We start from the raw sequence: 16,689 nt of genomic DNA, 5'->3' as shown, positions 1-16,689 counted from the left end.
GACTGATTTCCTTTAGGATGGACTGGTTTGTTCTCCTTGCAGTTCAAGGGACTCTCAAGAGTCTTCTCCAACACCACAGTTCAAAAGCATCAATTCTTCAGTGCTCAGATTTCTTTATAGTCCAACTCTCACATCCATACATGACTACTGAAAAAACTGTAGCTTTGACTGGATGGACCCTTGTCAGCAAAGTAATGTCTCTGTTTTTTAATATGCTGTCTAGGTTGATCATAACTTTTCTTCCAACGAGCAAGTGTCTTTTAATTTCATGACTGCAGTCACCATCTGCAGTGATTTTGGAGCCCCCCAAAATCAAGTCTGTCACTGTTTCCATTGTTTCCTCATCCATTTGCCATGAAGCAATGGGACCGAATGCCGTGATCTTAGGTTTTTGAATGTTGTGTTTCAAGCCAGCTTTTTCACTTTCATCAAGAGGCTTTCTACTTTCTATGGCCTTAATGATTTGTGAGACTACTGTGAAAATGCTACTTTTTTTGTTGGAAAGGGATTGTTGTTATTACTGTCATTATTTGCTTGTTTCTCTTTTATAAGAATTTCCTTTTATCTTAAAAGAAAATATATGTTTACTGTTTCAGAGAGCGTGACACAGGAAAGGAGGCCTCCCAAACTTGCATTTATGTCAAGAGGTGTTGGGGACAAAGGTTCATCCAGTCATAATAAACCAAAGGCTACAGGTATGGGTTAATAAAATATAGTTCTTAGTTATTTATATGATTTTTTATTTGCCATAGATTAAAAAATGTTAAAAAGTATTACTCATTAGTGTATATATATATTTTCTTCTTTCAGATATTTTTAGTCATTTACTAAACAAGTTTATAGATGGTATTGCTTAAGCCAAGACTTCCCAACCTTTTTTAATTAATGAAAAACTTCCTGTGAGGACCTGTGTCTTTTTCTGGTCCATTTAAGCTGATTTTGGGAATTCCCTATTTGTAACATTTGTATATATAGCTTATGTGTGGCTCAGTCACTTAGTCATGTCTGACTCTTTGCAACCCTTATGGACTGTAGCCCTCCAGGCTTCTCTGTCCACGGAATTCTTCAGGCAAGTATATATTCCCTTCTCCAGGGGATCTTTCTGACCCAGGGATCAAACCCCGGTCTCCTGCATTGCAGGTGGATTCTTTACTGTTTGAGCCACCAGGGAAGCCCCTATATATAGTTTATAGTTGCACTGTACAAAATAATCTTTTATTAGTAATGTTATATAGGATAAAGTTTACTAGAAAGTATGTGGATTTTGCTATTAGAGTTGGCACAAGTTAAATTCCAAACTGCTAAGCAAAAATTTTTGTCTTTCTCCCAGAAACTCCCTCACAGTACATGTAGAGTTCTTAGTTGTTTTTTGTTTAGCTTTCACATAGGTCATAGATTTATTAGGTGACAGTTATACAAGCCAAACAGCTCATTTAAAAGGTGGCAAGAACCCAGATATAGTAGGAAAAGATTATTTTTTCTTTGGTTTCAGTTCATTAAAAAGAAATTGTACTCTAAGAAATATTTTATGTGGCATTGGACCCTTAGAGACTGTGAATTAAATAGAATACACGAGCCGTAGTATTTTTTATGTTAACCTATGACTCTAGATAGGTAGTTCAACTTCCTGCTCTCACTTAAATATAAATAGCCTAAAGATTTTAAGACATGTGTGCTACTTTTGCTGCAGCAGATTTTAGTTATAGGAATGAAGTATAGAGTTATCTTTGAGTTATCTTTAAGTTGAAAAAGATATCAGATTTATATGGGTTCTAAAGACCCCACTGCTCTCAACTATAGCATGTCCTCTTAGTACTAGGACGGGAATGTCTTGCCCTGTCTGTAACATAGCTACACTAATGTTTTCTTACATTTAATAAATCTAATGCATAAGAAATAATACTGCTTCACTTTTCCAGAGACATGAAGAAACCCAGCAAGGGATTTGTTGACTACAGTTCCAAAATAGTTAAACCTTAAATCTTTTAAACTTAATAAGTGCAATTGATTTATATACATTTGAAGAACTTTTGAGGGCAGCTGTTTTAGAATAAGAGGTTAAGTTTGTGAACGAAGAGATTTGTCAGATGAAACTGGGGAATGATGATTTTTGACATTTGGAAAAAGTCATAGTACATGAGGTGATTTTTTTTTAAGTAGTTTTTTTTTTTTAAAGGTAGGCTTTTCTTTTATATTGTCTACTCTTACATTGTCTCTTGCACCGAACAATCTTCTTGATGTTGCAAAAATGGTTACCAAATTTTTCAAAGCTGAAGACACTAATAAAATATATAGTATTTGCATACATCTGTTGGTTGTATAATTGTGACACCATGTGCATATTAATTTCTCTTATGGAAAAACTTTCACACCATATTGGCTTTATTTTTAAAAGAAACTTTTCTTGTTCCATAGGATCTACCTCAGACCCTGGAACTAGAAACAGATCTGAATTATTTTATACCTTAAATGGGTCTTCTGTTGACTCACAGCCACAATCCAAATCAAAAAATTCATGGTACATTGATGAAGGTAATCTCTAATTTTAGTTTTTTTTTTTAATAACGATTCTGTCCTTTTAACTTATCAGAGAAAAAATAGCTTTTCACCAATATAGAGTTTTTGGAAACAAAATGAGTAGACCATAAAACTTTCTTTATTAATAGTGCTGAATTAAAGTATTGTACACGGTTTGAATGACACTGCTATTAAGGTTATTGCAATATTTAGAAAATGTATCAGCAGCTTGTTTTCTTCACTTCACTCATCTGTTTAAGGTAGAAGATCTCTAGAATCAACTGAATTGTTTAAAGACTTCTTGCTCTCTTGATATCCTTAAACACTGCTTTTAAAAAACCCTACTTTCCCTTGGTTCTAGAACATCACTTTCTCCTGGTTTATTCTTTGTTGTTGTTGTGCATCTGTTCAACAAATATTTATTGAATGCTTTCTGTGTTCCAGAAACAGATGTAGAATTTTAATCTTGATGAGCATAATAAAAGCATATGATGCATCCTTAAATTAGAAAATATAAATAATTTAGTTGTAAAAGAACATTGTTTCTATCATTGTTTTACTTATATAGTTTAAAAGCTATTCTCTGCAACATTTGATTCATTTATTCTCTTTAAAAAACAAAACAAAACAAATACTGAGTATTTTCTTAGTGGCTATGAATCCAGCCATGGAAAAGACTAACAAAGTTCCCGGTTATAGGCAGCTTATATTCTAGTTGGTATGATAGACAATAAATGTATAGACACATAAGGTAATAATCAACTGTGACATGTGCCATGAAGGAGACACACAAGGTGATAGCAGCTGGTAGGAAGCCAGCTTCCAGAGGGTGGTTTGGAAAAGATTCTTTGAGGAAATGATATTTATGTGAGATCTGCATGGTGTGAATGAACCGACCAGAGAAAGAGCTTGAGAAAAGCATTCTAGGCAGAGGAAATAGCAAAGGACCTGAAGTGAGAAATGTTTATATCTGGGGAACAGGAAGTAGGGGCAGGCCAGAGTGGCTGCAGCAGGGTAAGCAAGGAGAGGAGGTGTATGAAACGAATCTGAAGAGACAGGTAGGAGCCAGATCATCTAGAAACTAATAAGTATTGTTGAGAAGCTTAGTATTTATTGAAAAAACACTGGAAAGCCATTGAAGGTGTTAAACAGGGGAATGACACAAGATCACCTAAGATCTTTAAATTTTAAAAAGATCTCACTAGTTGTTGTGTGGTAATTAGATTGGCAAGTAGAGGGCAGAGAGACCAGGTAACACTGGCTGCAGTGTGAGATGATGGTGACCTCGACTGTGGAGATGATGGTAGATGGTAAGAGTGTTGGACACATTGGGGATATATTTTGGAGACAGAAACAAGACTTTGCTTTATGGAACTGAGTGTTGGGCTTGGAGGGTTGAGAGTTTGGAAAAGAAAAGAATAACTTTAAAATAGATTAAATATCATGAGTAAAGAATCTTCAGTTCAGTTCAGTTCAGTCGCTCAGTCATTTCGGACTCTTTGCGATCCCATGAATCACAGCACGCCAGGCCTCCCTGTCCATCACCAACTCCCAAAGCTCACTCAAACTCATGTCCATCGAGTCGGTGATGCCATCCAGCCATCTCATCCTCTGTTGTCCCCTTCTCCTCCCGCCCCCAATCCCTCCTAGCATCAGAGTCTTTTCCAGTGAGTCAACTCTTTGCATGAGGTGGCCAAAGTATTGGAGTTTCAGCTTTAGCATCAGTCCTTCCAATGAACACCCAGGATTGATCTCCTTTAGAATGGACTGGTTGGATCTCCTTGCAGTCCAAGGGACTCTCAAGAGTCTTCTCCAGCACCACAGTTCAAAAGCATCAATTCTTCAGCGATCAGCCTTCTTCATAGTCCAAAGAATCTTAAATGAGTTAAAGTGTTAAGTATAGTAAACACCCTCGTAGTCACTACTCACTTTAAGAACACATTGTGTTCTTAGCACCTCTTCCTAGTGTCACCCCCTGCACTCTCCTCTGAGCTTAGTGTTTATCATTCTCTTGGTTTTCATGATCTTTTTATGAGTTTGTCTATCTAAATAGCATACTGTTAGTTCTGCATGGTTTTGAGTTTTATATGCAAGGAATCAGACTGCATGGATATTGTGGTATTGTCTTCCTCAACTTTATGTTCTTAAGAGTCATCCAAGTTGTAGTATGTGATTATGATTTATTAATTTTCATTGATGTATATCATTCCATTCCATTTCATTGCTGTGAAATATTTAAATATACCACAATGTAATTATCTATTCATCCATTGATGGACTTTTGAATTGATTTTATTTTCTTGCTATTATTAACAACTACTGACTGTTAACAACTATTATTAACAACTCTGCTGTTAACATTCCCAGCCATGTCTAGGGTATGTTCCTAGGAGAGGAATTACTGTTTGTGCATGGAATCTGCACATCTTTCCTTTACTAAATAATGCCAAGGTGTTTCCCAGCATAGTAATTCACACTCACATCAACTTTGTGTAAGGGTATCATTTACTCATCATTCTCACCAACAGTTCATGTTCTAAGATCTTTGCTTTTGAAATGATATCTTATGTTGGTTTTGACTTTCTTTTATTGTGTTTCCTAATGAGGACAAAAATCTTTTCATTGATTTGTTGGTGATTTAAGTTTCTTTTTCTGTGAGTTGCCTTTACGAGTCTTTCTTGAAAAGAGAAATTTTTTTCTGGTCTTTCTTAAAAAAGTTGATTTATAGACCCTTTTCAAGTACTAATCCTTTGTCAGAAATAAGGATTACAAATATTTTCTTCTTATTTGTGGCTCTTATTTTTATTCTTGCTACAATGCTTTTTTAGTGAACAAGTAGCTCTTAATATTATTGTGGTCATACTTGTCAGTCTTTTCCTTTATGATTTTGCATACTCACGTTTAAGATATTTTTCTCTACTGTAAAGTCACAAAGAACATTCTTCTTTATTCTTTTCCAAACTTCGTAGTTTTGCCTTTGATGTCTTTAAGCCATTTGGAAATGGTTTTTGTGAAGAGTATGATAGAGGAGTTTCAATTTAATTTTTTAAAAAATATGGATAATTGATTATGTCAGCAGTTTATTAAGACACTTGTTCTTTCAACACTGATTGGCAGTGCCCGCTTGGCAATTACATTAGTTATTTTAATGAAGCAGCTTTTGACTTTGGTCTTTTAACTCATTGATTTCTGTTTGTGTGTTTATTCTTCCTCTTTGACTACTTTTTAGGAGGTTGTTCTGTTGTTTTTCTAACTTCCTAAGTTCTTAGCTGAGTTTATTAAATAAATTTTTTAAATAAATTAAAAATAAATTTTTTCTAAAATAAGCTACTAAGTGTATACATTTCAAAGTATTACTTTAGTTGTATTCCACCAGTGTTCATTTTTTCTCTTCCTTTTTTCCTTTATTTTAAAAACTTACTTTATTATTTCTTCTTTGATTCATTAGTTAGAAGCATCTTTCTTAAATTTTTTGCCGTCTTTTTTATATTAGTTTTTGAAACTTGATTGTATTTTGGACAAAGAATATAACTTATACAGTTCCAAGCAATGATATATTTTTTTGCTTTGAGTAATTGGGAGCCTTTCACTGAGGCAGAAAAATTTGGAGGTGGGGATGGAGAATAAAGAGTGCTGACTTGGAGACAGTAAGTTTGCAATGCTTATGAGAATTATACTAGAAGAGGTCTGGTGAGCAGTTGGACTTATATGTACATTTAAAGATGTAGGGCATATTTAATATTCTTGAATACATTTATCTAATTAAGAATAATTTTTTATAGTTGCTGAAGACCCTGCAAAATCGCTTACAGAGATTCCTCCAGACTTTGGACACGCTTCACCACCACTGCAACCTCCTTCCATGAACTCACTCTCCAGCGAGAACAGATTTCATTCTTTACCATTTAGTCTGACAAAGATGCCCAACACCAATGGAAGTATTAGCCACAGTCCACTCTCTCTGTCAGTTCAATCTGTGATGGGAGAGCTGAACAATGCCCCTGTGCAGGAGAGTCCACCCTTGGCCGTATCTTCTGGTAACTCACATGGCCTGGAAGTGGGCTCACTGGCTGAGGTCAAGGAGAATCCTCCTTTCTATGGGGTAATCCGCTGGATTGGTCAGCCACCAGGCCTTAATGAAGTACTAGCTGGACTGGAACTGGTAATTTAATTTGACCTAAAATTTATATTTCTTTTCCATCTGGAGTTTTGTACAGATTTTTCCTTATTATATTTTTTTGGTGAAATATTTTATTTGTCAAAAAGCCATCACTAGAGAAAAATTTTATTACCGAATTGCCTGACTTCCTTTGCCACAGGTTAAGCATCTGATCCTCTTGTTCCCGATGTTAGTTTGATGTATGTTCAAGGAATGAAAATAGATGTTTTTAGGCTAATGTGTTTAGGCTCATTGTATTAAACAGAATACGGTAACGGAAGCAAATTTTTATCACTTTTTATTTTTCTTTTTTTTCTTAACCTTCCTTCTACAATCAGTTCCAATGTTTATATCATTGACTTTAAGATTAATCACCATTTTTAGTGACATTTTGAAATCTTTGGTTGTGGGAAAGATTTTGGAAATTAGAATATTGCTTGACATTTCATAATCAGAAAAAAGAATTTGAGTACACTTAGGTTTTATTTAAAAATATTTATTTTTTAATTTGTTGGTTTTCCTGGCTAGTGAATGCTAAGTTTTCTTTTTGAGTGGTTAAAATAAATAGCTTTGTTTGCCCTTCTCACCCCACTAGTTTTAATGCTTTTGGAAATGGTGCAGGAAAGTCAGTGAACCAGGGAAAGTTTAAGCATGTATTCAAAAGGGAAATACATTGAATATTTTATGCTGGAATAAGGCATTAAATTTCTCAAATTGTTGGTTGTGGGCTGCAACACTGATTAGTCAACCCCCTTTTTCTGATGGAGTTCTCAGGACAGGTGTGACAAGGGAGTTCTAAAGAAAGGTTAACTTAGTTAACCCTAAGGTAAACAAGTCTTAGTTCTTTGTATAGGTCCTTGCAAGATGCAGAATAATGCATGTCTAAGCTTTTTTTTTTTCCAGGAAGATGAGTGTGCGGGTTGTACAGATGGAACCTTCAGGGGCACTCGCTATTTCACCTGTGCCCTTAAGAAGGCGCTGTTTGTTAAACTGAAGAGCTGCAGACCGGACTCGAGGTTTGCGTCCCTGCAGCCAGTTTCCAATCAGATCGAACGCTGTAACTCTTTAGGTATTTGCCTGCCTTTCATTTATTTACCAATCTGAAATGACTCTAGTTCTAATCTCATGTTATTTTGCAACAGGTAGTAGTAACAGTGTTTCTTTCTTGCCAGTGTTCATCAGGCTTTTATTTTATTTATTTTAATATAAGTGTATTTATTTTAATTGGAGGCTAATTAGTTTAAATATTGTATTGGTTTTGCCATATGTTGACATGAATCCACCACGGGTGTACATGTGTTCCCCATCTTGAACCCCCCTCCCACCTCCCTCCCCATCCCATCCCTCTGGGTCATCCCAGTGCACCAGCCCCGAGCATCCTGTATCAAGCATCGAACCTCGACTGGCGATTCGTTTCACATAAGATAATATACATGTTTCAGTGCCATTTTCCCAAATCATCCCACCCTCGCCCTCTCCCAGAGTCCAAAAGACTGTTCTATACATCTGTGTCTCTTTTGCTGTCTGACGTACAGGGTTATCGTTACCATCTTTCTAAATTCCATATATATGCATTAATACACTGTATTGGTGTTTTTCTTTCCGACTTACTTCATTCTGTATAAGAGGCTCCAGTTTCATCCACCTCATTAGAACTGACTCAAATGCATTCTTTTTAACAACTGAGTAATATTCCATTGTGTATATGTACCACAGCTTTCTTATCCATTCATCTGCTGATGGACATCTAGGTTGCTTCCCTGTCCTGGCTATTGTAAACAGTGCTGCGATGAACATTGGGGTACATGTGTCTCTTTCAGTTCTGGTTTCCTCAGTGTGTATGCCCAGCAGTGGGATTGCTGGGTTGTATGGCAGTTCTATTTCCAGTTTTTTAAGGAATCTCCACACTGTTCCTCCATAGTGGCTGTACTAGTTTGCATTCCCACCAAAGGTGTAAGAGGGTTCCCTTTTCTCCACACCCTCTCCAGCATTTATTGCTTTTAAATCAGGAAAAAAAAAAAAAGATTATTTGGTCTATAAGAAAGTTACATTTATTCTAAGAGGGGCCATTTAAAAAAAGTAATTGCCAGGAAACTGTGCTTGAGACCTTGAGAAATAGTGGGATTTACTTTTCCCTTTCTGTTTATTACAGACATTTAATTTTCAACAACTGAGGAGGTAGAGATGGAAATGTGGCCTTTTGTATGGCACTGATTTTCATCTCTCTGTATTGTTCAAGTACATTAGTCAGCATATCTTATCAAAAATGACTTTCTTCTCAGTGTATTGTCTAAGTACCTCAATAATCATATCTTATCAAGAAGTCAGCATTATTAGAAGAAGTAGTTTTGATTGCTTGATGAGGGCTGATCCTCTCATCATTTATAGTAGGTGGCAGTTTCCTGATACTAACCCTTTCCAGTTTTGTATTGTCATGGTGAAGCATCTTGAGGGTTAAACAGGTAAAAATAAGAAAATTATTTTTATGAAAAACATGTTTTTTACAGTAGAAATAGTGCTTTGAAATTTTTTGTTTTCCTTTCCAACTTGAAAAATGAAACATCTTCAGAAAAAATATTTGGGAAACAAAATATTTTGCTTGCCAAAGATGCTTTTTTACATTTCTTTGATACTCTGAAGTGTTTTTTAAATTGTGGAAGAAGTAAGGTTGAAAATGAATGTTAGCATTTTTTATAATCCAGGCTGAATAACAATTAACCAAAACCTACCTTTAGCTTAGTTTTAAATTGGGTAATAAATTGTGTAATAAATAAAATATAAAAAGATATTTTAAAGTGAGGAAATATGTATGGGAATATATACTATATTAGCTTAAAAGAGTTGTTTTCATTTTTATCTTTGCAGCATTTGGAGGATACTTAAGTGAAGTAGTAGAAGAAAATACTCCACCAAAAATGGAAAAAGAAGGTTTAGAGATAATGATTGGAAAGAAGAAAGGTATCCAGGGTCATTACAATTCTTGTTACTTAGACTCCACCTTATTCTGGTAAGTTTAAAATTAATGCACTAGGAATATAATGCCATGGGGGCAGGTATGTGTGTGTGTGAGAAAGGGGAGGGAGAAGGAGGGAGAGAGACAGAGGGACTGCCAACTGGCTCTGAGTGAAGAAACTGGGGGCTCTGGGGCTCAGGAAAGAAAGGGAGATTTGCATTTCACTATATGCTCCTGGGAAACTACTGAGTATTGTTTTATGTGCCTGTATCCACAAAATGAGTATAAGAAGTCATGCAGTGAATGATGGATAAGAGGAAATGGTGGTGTTACAGGTGGAACAGATATTCTGAGTATATGTGGGAAAGCAAAGGACTGAAGAGAATAAGTACAGGATCTTTGTGCACAAATCAAATAACAGGACTTGCCATAAGTCATTGACTGATTTGCGTGTTTGTTTTACGAGGTAGAGGCAATTATAAGTCTGCTTTAAAGAATTATTTTCAGTAGAAGCAATTGCCCTTGTATATGTAGTTGATTCCACAGTTGAACAATTTAACATGGCAAAAATTTTTATGCTCTGAAGATTAAACCAAGTGCACTGCTAGTTAAATTGAGCATAACCTGCCAGCTCGGTACAGCCATGTTGTAAGAAGTAGGAAGTTAATAAGATGTTAAAATTTTAAAGGCAGGAAGAAGAATAAAAGTGGAGGTCATTTTGGGGGCAGAATATTTTCAGTCTCTCTGATGTGTTGACAAAAGCAAGAATTGATGTAATATTCTTCAGATTTTCTGATAAAACTGTGTTAGCCACATTTTCTTTTTTCTTTGATGTTAGCATGTAACTGCTGTTAGTCCCAAGTGATTTTGACATTTAAAGTAATTTAGGTCTCTGCAAAAGGGTGTGGCGAGAAAGAAGTGTAATATTTAGAGCGGGTTGTGTATTGGCAATGTTTTTACCTTGGGAGGTTAGTTTCCAGACTTTCTTCTCTGTTGTCTATTTGTTAACTCAGATTTGTAGGCTTTCTTTCAGTTTTTGCAAAGAACTTTTTCCCAGTAGGTATATTTTTATCCTTTAACAACTGTCAATCAATAGTTTACCTTCTTCTCCTTTTTTTAAAAAAATAAACTAAGCAGCAGTATTTCTTTTTAAAGATTTATTTATTTTATATTTTGGCTGCAGTGGGTCTTTGTTGCTGCATGCAGGCTTTCTCTAGTTGTGACAAGCAGGGGCTCATTGCTGTGCATGGGTTTCTCATTGTGGTGGCTTCTCTTGTTGTGGAGTGCTGGCTCTAGGTGCACAGGCTTCTGTAGTTGCAGTGTGTACTCAGTAGCATTGGCTTGAGGGCTCTAGAGTACAGGCTCAAGAGTTGTGGCAGAGTGGCTGAGTTATTCCACAGCATGTGGGATCCTCTTAGACCATGGATCAAACTGGCATCCCCTGTACTGCAAGGTGGATTCTTAACCATTGCACTGCAAGGTGCACTTAACCCTGCACTGCAAGGTGGATTCTTAACCAGGGAAGCACTATAGTTTACCTTCTTGATATTAGTGTTCTCCTTATCCTGGGAGGATTTCTAGGCCCTAATGAGTGAGCCATAGGAAACCTGACAGGGGTTTTGGTTGCCTGTATTAATGAAAAACACTGATTTGTATGTTATGTGTTCTCTCTTGTGATTTTTCTCTTCATATTCTTTTTAGTATGTGTTTCTCAAAAACGAGTACACTTCCAGCATGAGGAAAAGTATTCTTTTTTATTTTGCAGCTTATTTGCTTTTAGTTCTGTTCTGGATACTGTGTTACTTAGACCCAAAGAAAAGAATGACGTAGAATACTATAGTGAAACTCAAGAACTCCTGAGGACAGAAATCGTTAATCCTCTGAGAATGTAAGTAGAAGATATGCAGTTATTTTTCCCTTTAGATGGTGTCCTATTGGCTGCTTCTTGGTACAGTAATTAATTTATTCTCTGCTTTCATTTAATGAGAAATGGGAGAAGATTGCTTCTCTTGATGAAGTATTAACTTTTTAAAAGACTTTTGGCCCTTGTACTATACTTCTTTAACATCTGACCAAAGTGTGGCACATAGTGCATGCCATGAAATGATGAAGCCATTTGGTAGCATACACTCAGAAACGCTGCTGTAAGGTACTTGGGACTTTTACCGTCTCCCACACAGTTCCTAAAAAGTTCCCTGATAGCTCAGCTGGTGAAGAATCTATCTGCAATGTAGGAGACGCCGGTTCTATTCCTGGGTTGGGAAGATCTCCTGAAGGGATAGGCTTCCCACTCCAGTATTCGTGGGCTTTCCTGGTGGCTCAGATGGTAAGGAATCTGCCTGCAATGCAGGAGACATGGGTTTGATCTCTGGGTTGGGAAGATCCCCTGAAGGAAGGCATGGCAACCCACTCCAGTATTCTTGTCTGGAGAATCCCCACCGACAGAGGAGTCTGGTGGGCTACAGTCCCTGGGATTGTGCAGAGTCAGACATGACTGAGTGACTGAGTACAATCATGCTTATGAGCCTACTTGGTATGATCTGGCTTCTTAAACTTAATTTTATCTGAATCAATAGCAGCAAGGGAAATTTTTTATGCAGTAGTGAATATTTAATAGTTTTGTATTAGAAATAGATGAGATATATTTTACTGACATATTTCTCAGTTAAAGGAAGATATTTGGGTCTCCCTCCACCTCCCTTAAAAAGGTGATGTTTTTGGTCATTTCCTAGTTTAAGACTTAAAAATATGTCTTTCTTTGGCCATAGAGAGCAATTTGTAGTGGTAGAAGTACAAGATGTTTAGTGAGAGCTTTTGAAAGTGGTAGAAGGAATGTGGGATGATGTCACATTATAAAATTTAAACTATGAAGAGTCAGGGCTGTAGATCACAAAATAAATCCGTTCTTTCACGAACACAGAGAGAAAGCTATATAGAGTCCATATTATAAGCTTAAATTTTGTGACATATTTTTCTTAACAATGGAAATTAATAAATATCTTGATATAAGATTGCAAAATGCAGAACACTGAAATATAATGAGCAATCAGAAAGACCTATTATATAACATGACTAGGAAAGTATATTTATAGGTGAATAATTTTTCTACTTGTATCTTTTGTTTACCTTAAATTCTATTATGATGAAAAAACTGTAGTTTTCACTTAAGATAATTGTGAGTCTTGATTTTTACATTAATTATTTTATATTTGTATAAATACAGTTTTTTAAAAATACTATCTATTCCTCCCCCCAGTGATACTAGAACAAGACAGATTAAATCCAAAACTAAGGCATGTGACCAGTTCCTTATTTCCTTCTAAAACACCATAAATCCATTAATAAACATTCTTTGAATATTGTTGTCCAACCTGTTAAGAATCATGGTTAATCAGACTTTGTCAACCTGTCCACAACAAGAAACTTGTCAAATGCCCTGTTTTGATCAGGATTCTTCTTGTCTACAGCAGCATATCTAGGTTATAGCTGACTAGTTTTACTTGGGACTGAACCTGTGCATTCTCCATTTCAAGTTTCTCACAAGTGGATACCCTGTTTTATTTTTTTTTTACCTTACTCACTTTTGTATTCCTGGTGACCAAAAGGTTAGATTATGGTGTAAGTTGTAGATGCTCAATATATGTTGGCTGCAAAGAGCTAATGAGTGAGTAAATAGTAGATAGGAAAAATGGTTATAAGATTATCTGGTACTGACTTGCCTTTATTAAGCCCATGGTGGCCTCTAAGGTGTCTTCTGAAGCCATTTTTAGAATTAGAATTTTATCAAGGATTGAGTTTCCTGTGTTCAGACAAAGATGAGAGTAAATGTAATTATGATAATTGGTTTGACTGCAGATTTTAGAATTTCAGTTTCTTATCACTGCCCTTTTCCATTTCCCTTGGTATCTATTTCATCCTTTAGTATTAAAAGGACTTTCTCTCAAAATTGTATATTCTATTTTGTAAAGTAAATGTTTTAATTCCTTAAGGACATAGAGAAAACAGTCATCATAAATTAAAATTATTTTTTCCTTTTATTACTGTATAATAGTTATATCAAAAAATTTTAAACCTCAAGAAGAAGCTTATAATTGTATTTTTAAAAATACTTATAAGCATATTGATTTATGACACTAGATTTATGTAAGAAATACATGATTATTAAAATGTGTTATGCTCATTGTAAACCAACTATATACTTCAATAAAATGTTATATTAATGTAATATGTATGCTAGAATTAATTGTTTTTTACTAACAGATATGGATATGTATGTGCAACAAAGATTATGAAACTGAGGAAGATACTTGAAAAAGTTGAGGCTGCATCAGGATTTACCTCTGAAGAAAAAGGTGACTTTTAATTTATAGGATTTGCTTTAAAAATAACTTGAACGCATAAATGCTAAATTATTGGCTGAAATGTTATGTCTATGTAGTTTTGGGGGTTTTATTTTAAAATATATTTTTTTCTTTGTGATGTACAATTTTATTCCCTTTTTATAAATACTTTCTCTCTTCTAAAATGAGTGATATGTGGAATAATGAACCCCTTTAAGAAGTTGGCTTGTTTTAGTATATTATGAATACATAAGGAGAGTTTCCATCCAGCAATGATACTCGGAGTTGTTTTCTTTCCGGTGGTGAAGAGTTGTGCTGAATTACCCACAGTTCCCACTTAGCTTTCCTTGTTATTAGGTGAGTTACAAATGACTGATTAGGATTAAGATTATGGTCAGAGACAGTATTTAATCTCTTCATTAGCTAATGAATTTCCTCAGAGGTTCAACTCCTGACTTTGAATGTGTTAACAGTATATTGTAACGAACTGTAATATTTACAGTCTTGATAATTATTTAAATAACAGAAAAAGTAAGGTCATACTTAAGGTTAAGTTCCCCCCAAAGAAATTAAAGTTATTTCCCTATATATGAATTATTATTTGAAATGCAATAATGTTATAACAAACTTGGCACATAATACTTTCTCATAACATTTAAATATCCTTTGTATTTTTTTGTTAGGAAAACTTGAGAACTATTCTTTTAATTGAAATAATATTGATTATGAAATTGAATTCTGTATAGGAATATGACTGTTTTAAAAAAAAGTAGAATGGTTTAAAAAATTTTGTCTTATTTGATTTTTTATCCTCTTCTAGATCCTGAAGAATTCCTGAATATCCTGTTTCATCATATTTTAAGAGTAGAACCATTGTTAAAAATCAGGTAATTTAAAATTGTTACATAAGCATTGGAAAAAAAGACAATCCTCATTTCCACTGCCATCATACAGTAGAACTGATTTTCTTAGTGATTACTTAATATTTTATTTATTTAATGATCCTAATATGTTAGATTCCTACACTGCAAATTAATTTAAATCAGTCTTCTCCATAGTATCATACTTAACTGGAAGATCAAATTCAATATAAATTTATGCTTTTAATTTTAACCCCAGTAATAAATACTATTGTAAGTCATTTTCTTATAAAACTGTATATAAATATATTTGTAATTTAAATTAATGAATCCTTTAAAGAGAATCTTATTTTAATTCAGTCAGACATGATGGGAGCACTATTTCTGGCTATACCACTCAGTTAATTTAGCTTTAAATTAGCTCTTTTGTTCCCAGTTTTATAGCTTGGTCTTTTCCCCGGCATCTTGAATGAAAGTCTTGAATTTCATGCAGTGAAGTTCTTCATAAGATATTCTAAGTGGATGAATTTTCCAGGTTGAATGCTGGACCTTTTTACATTTTAGTGTGGGTTATTTTGTTGAAGATCTTGCTAATATGCTATTTTGTTGTTCTTGTTCAGTTGCTAAATGATGTCTGACTCTGCAACCCCATAACTGCAGCACACCAGGCTTCCCTGTCCCCCACTATCTCCTGGAGTATGCTCAAATTCCTGTCCATTGAGTTGGTGGTGCTGTCCAGCCATCTCTCTGCTGCCCCCTTCTCCTTTTGCCTCAGTCTTTCCCAGACTCAGGGTCTTTTATAGTGAGTCGGCTCTTCTCATCAGGTGGTCAAAATATTGTAGTTTTGGCTTCAGCATCAGTCCTTACAGTGAATATTTGGGGTTGATTTCCTTTAGAATTGACTGTTTTGATCTCCTTGCTGTCCAGGGGACTCTTCAGGAGTCTTCTCAGCACCACAGTTCAAAATCATCTTAAAAGCATCAATTCTTCAGTGCTCAGTTTTCTTTGTGGTCCAGCTTTCACATCTGTACATGACTATTGGAAAAAACCATAACTTTGACTATATGGACCACTGTCAGCAAAGTTGATGTCTCTGCTTTTCATTACACTGTCTAGGTTTGTCATAGCTTTCCTTCAGGGAACAAGCATCTTTTAATTTTGTGGTTGCAGTCACTATCTTCAGTGATTTTGGAGCCCAAGAAAAGAAAATTTGTAACAGCTTCCACATTTTCCCCTCTGTTTGCCGTGAAGTGATGGGATCGGATGCCATGATCTTAGTTTTTTGAATATTGAGTTTTAAGCCAGCTTTTTCACTCTCCTCTTTCACCTTCATCAAGAGAGTCTTTATTTCCTCATTACTTTCTGTGAGTAGATTGGTATTACCTGCATATCTGAGGTTGTTGATTGATGCTTTTGAACTGTGGTGTTGGAGAAGACTCTTGAGAGTTCCTTGGACTGCAAGGAGATCGAACCAGTCCATCCTAAAGGAAATCAGTCTTGAATATTCTTTGGAAGGACTGATGCTGAAGCTGAAACTCCAATACTTTGGCCACCTGATGCGGAGAACTGATTCATTTAAAAAGACCCTGATGCTGGGAAAGATTGAAGGCAGGAGCAAAAGGGGGCAACAGAGGATGAGATAGTTGGATGGTATCACCGACTCAATGGACATGAATTTGAGTAAGCTCCGGGAGTTGGTGATGGACAGGGAGGCCTGGCGTGCTACAGTTCCTGGGGTTGCAGAGTCGGACACGACTGAGCGACTGAAGTGAACTGAGGTTGTTGATACTTCTCCTGACAATCTTGATTCCAACTCGTGATTCATCCAGCTCAGTATTTCGCATAACTCTGCATATAAGT

At 35.5% G+C, this 16,689-nt stretch overlaps 1 protein-coding gene across 10 annotated transcripts in view; it reads left to right on the top strand.

Moving 5' to 3' along the window:
- The window catches only part of CYLD (CYLD lysine 63 deubiquitinase), a 77,068-nt gene that overhangs the window by 41,041 nt on the left and 19,338 nt on the right, over positions 1-16,689 (top strand). For all 10 annotated transcript variants that reach the window (XM_088830240.1, XM_055412788.2, XM_055412795.2 and 7 more), the window contains 8 exons: positions 597-695; positions 2,416-2,532; positions 6,300-6,679; positions 7,580-7,745; positions 9,542-9,683; positions 11,395-11,517; positions 13,890-13,981; positions 14,790-14,856. In XM_088830240.1, coding sequence (XP_088686366.1) covers positions 597-695; positions 2,416-2,532; positions 6,300-6,679; positions 7,580-7,745; positions 9,542-9,683; positions 11,395-11,517; positions 13,890-13,981; positions 14,790-14,856 — 1,186 coding nt within the window. The remainder of the gene's footprint in view (positions 1-596; positions 696-2,415; positions 2,533-6,299; positions 6,680-7,579; positions 7,746-9,541; positions 9,684-11,394; positions 11,518-13,889; positions 13,982-14,789; positions 14,857-16,689) is intronic.

The sequence above is a fragment of the Moschus berezovskii genome, chromosome 22 (assembly GCF_049115385.1).
Source record: "Moschus berezovskii isolate FMDL1 chromosome 22, NW_MosBer_1.0, whole genome shotgun sequence".
Classification (NCBI taxonomy): Eukaryota; Metazoa; Chordata; class Mammalia; order Artiodactyla; family Moschidae; genus Moschus; species Moschus berezovskii.
This window is presented reverse-complemented; position numbering and strand designations above follow the sequence as displayed.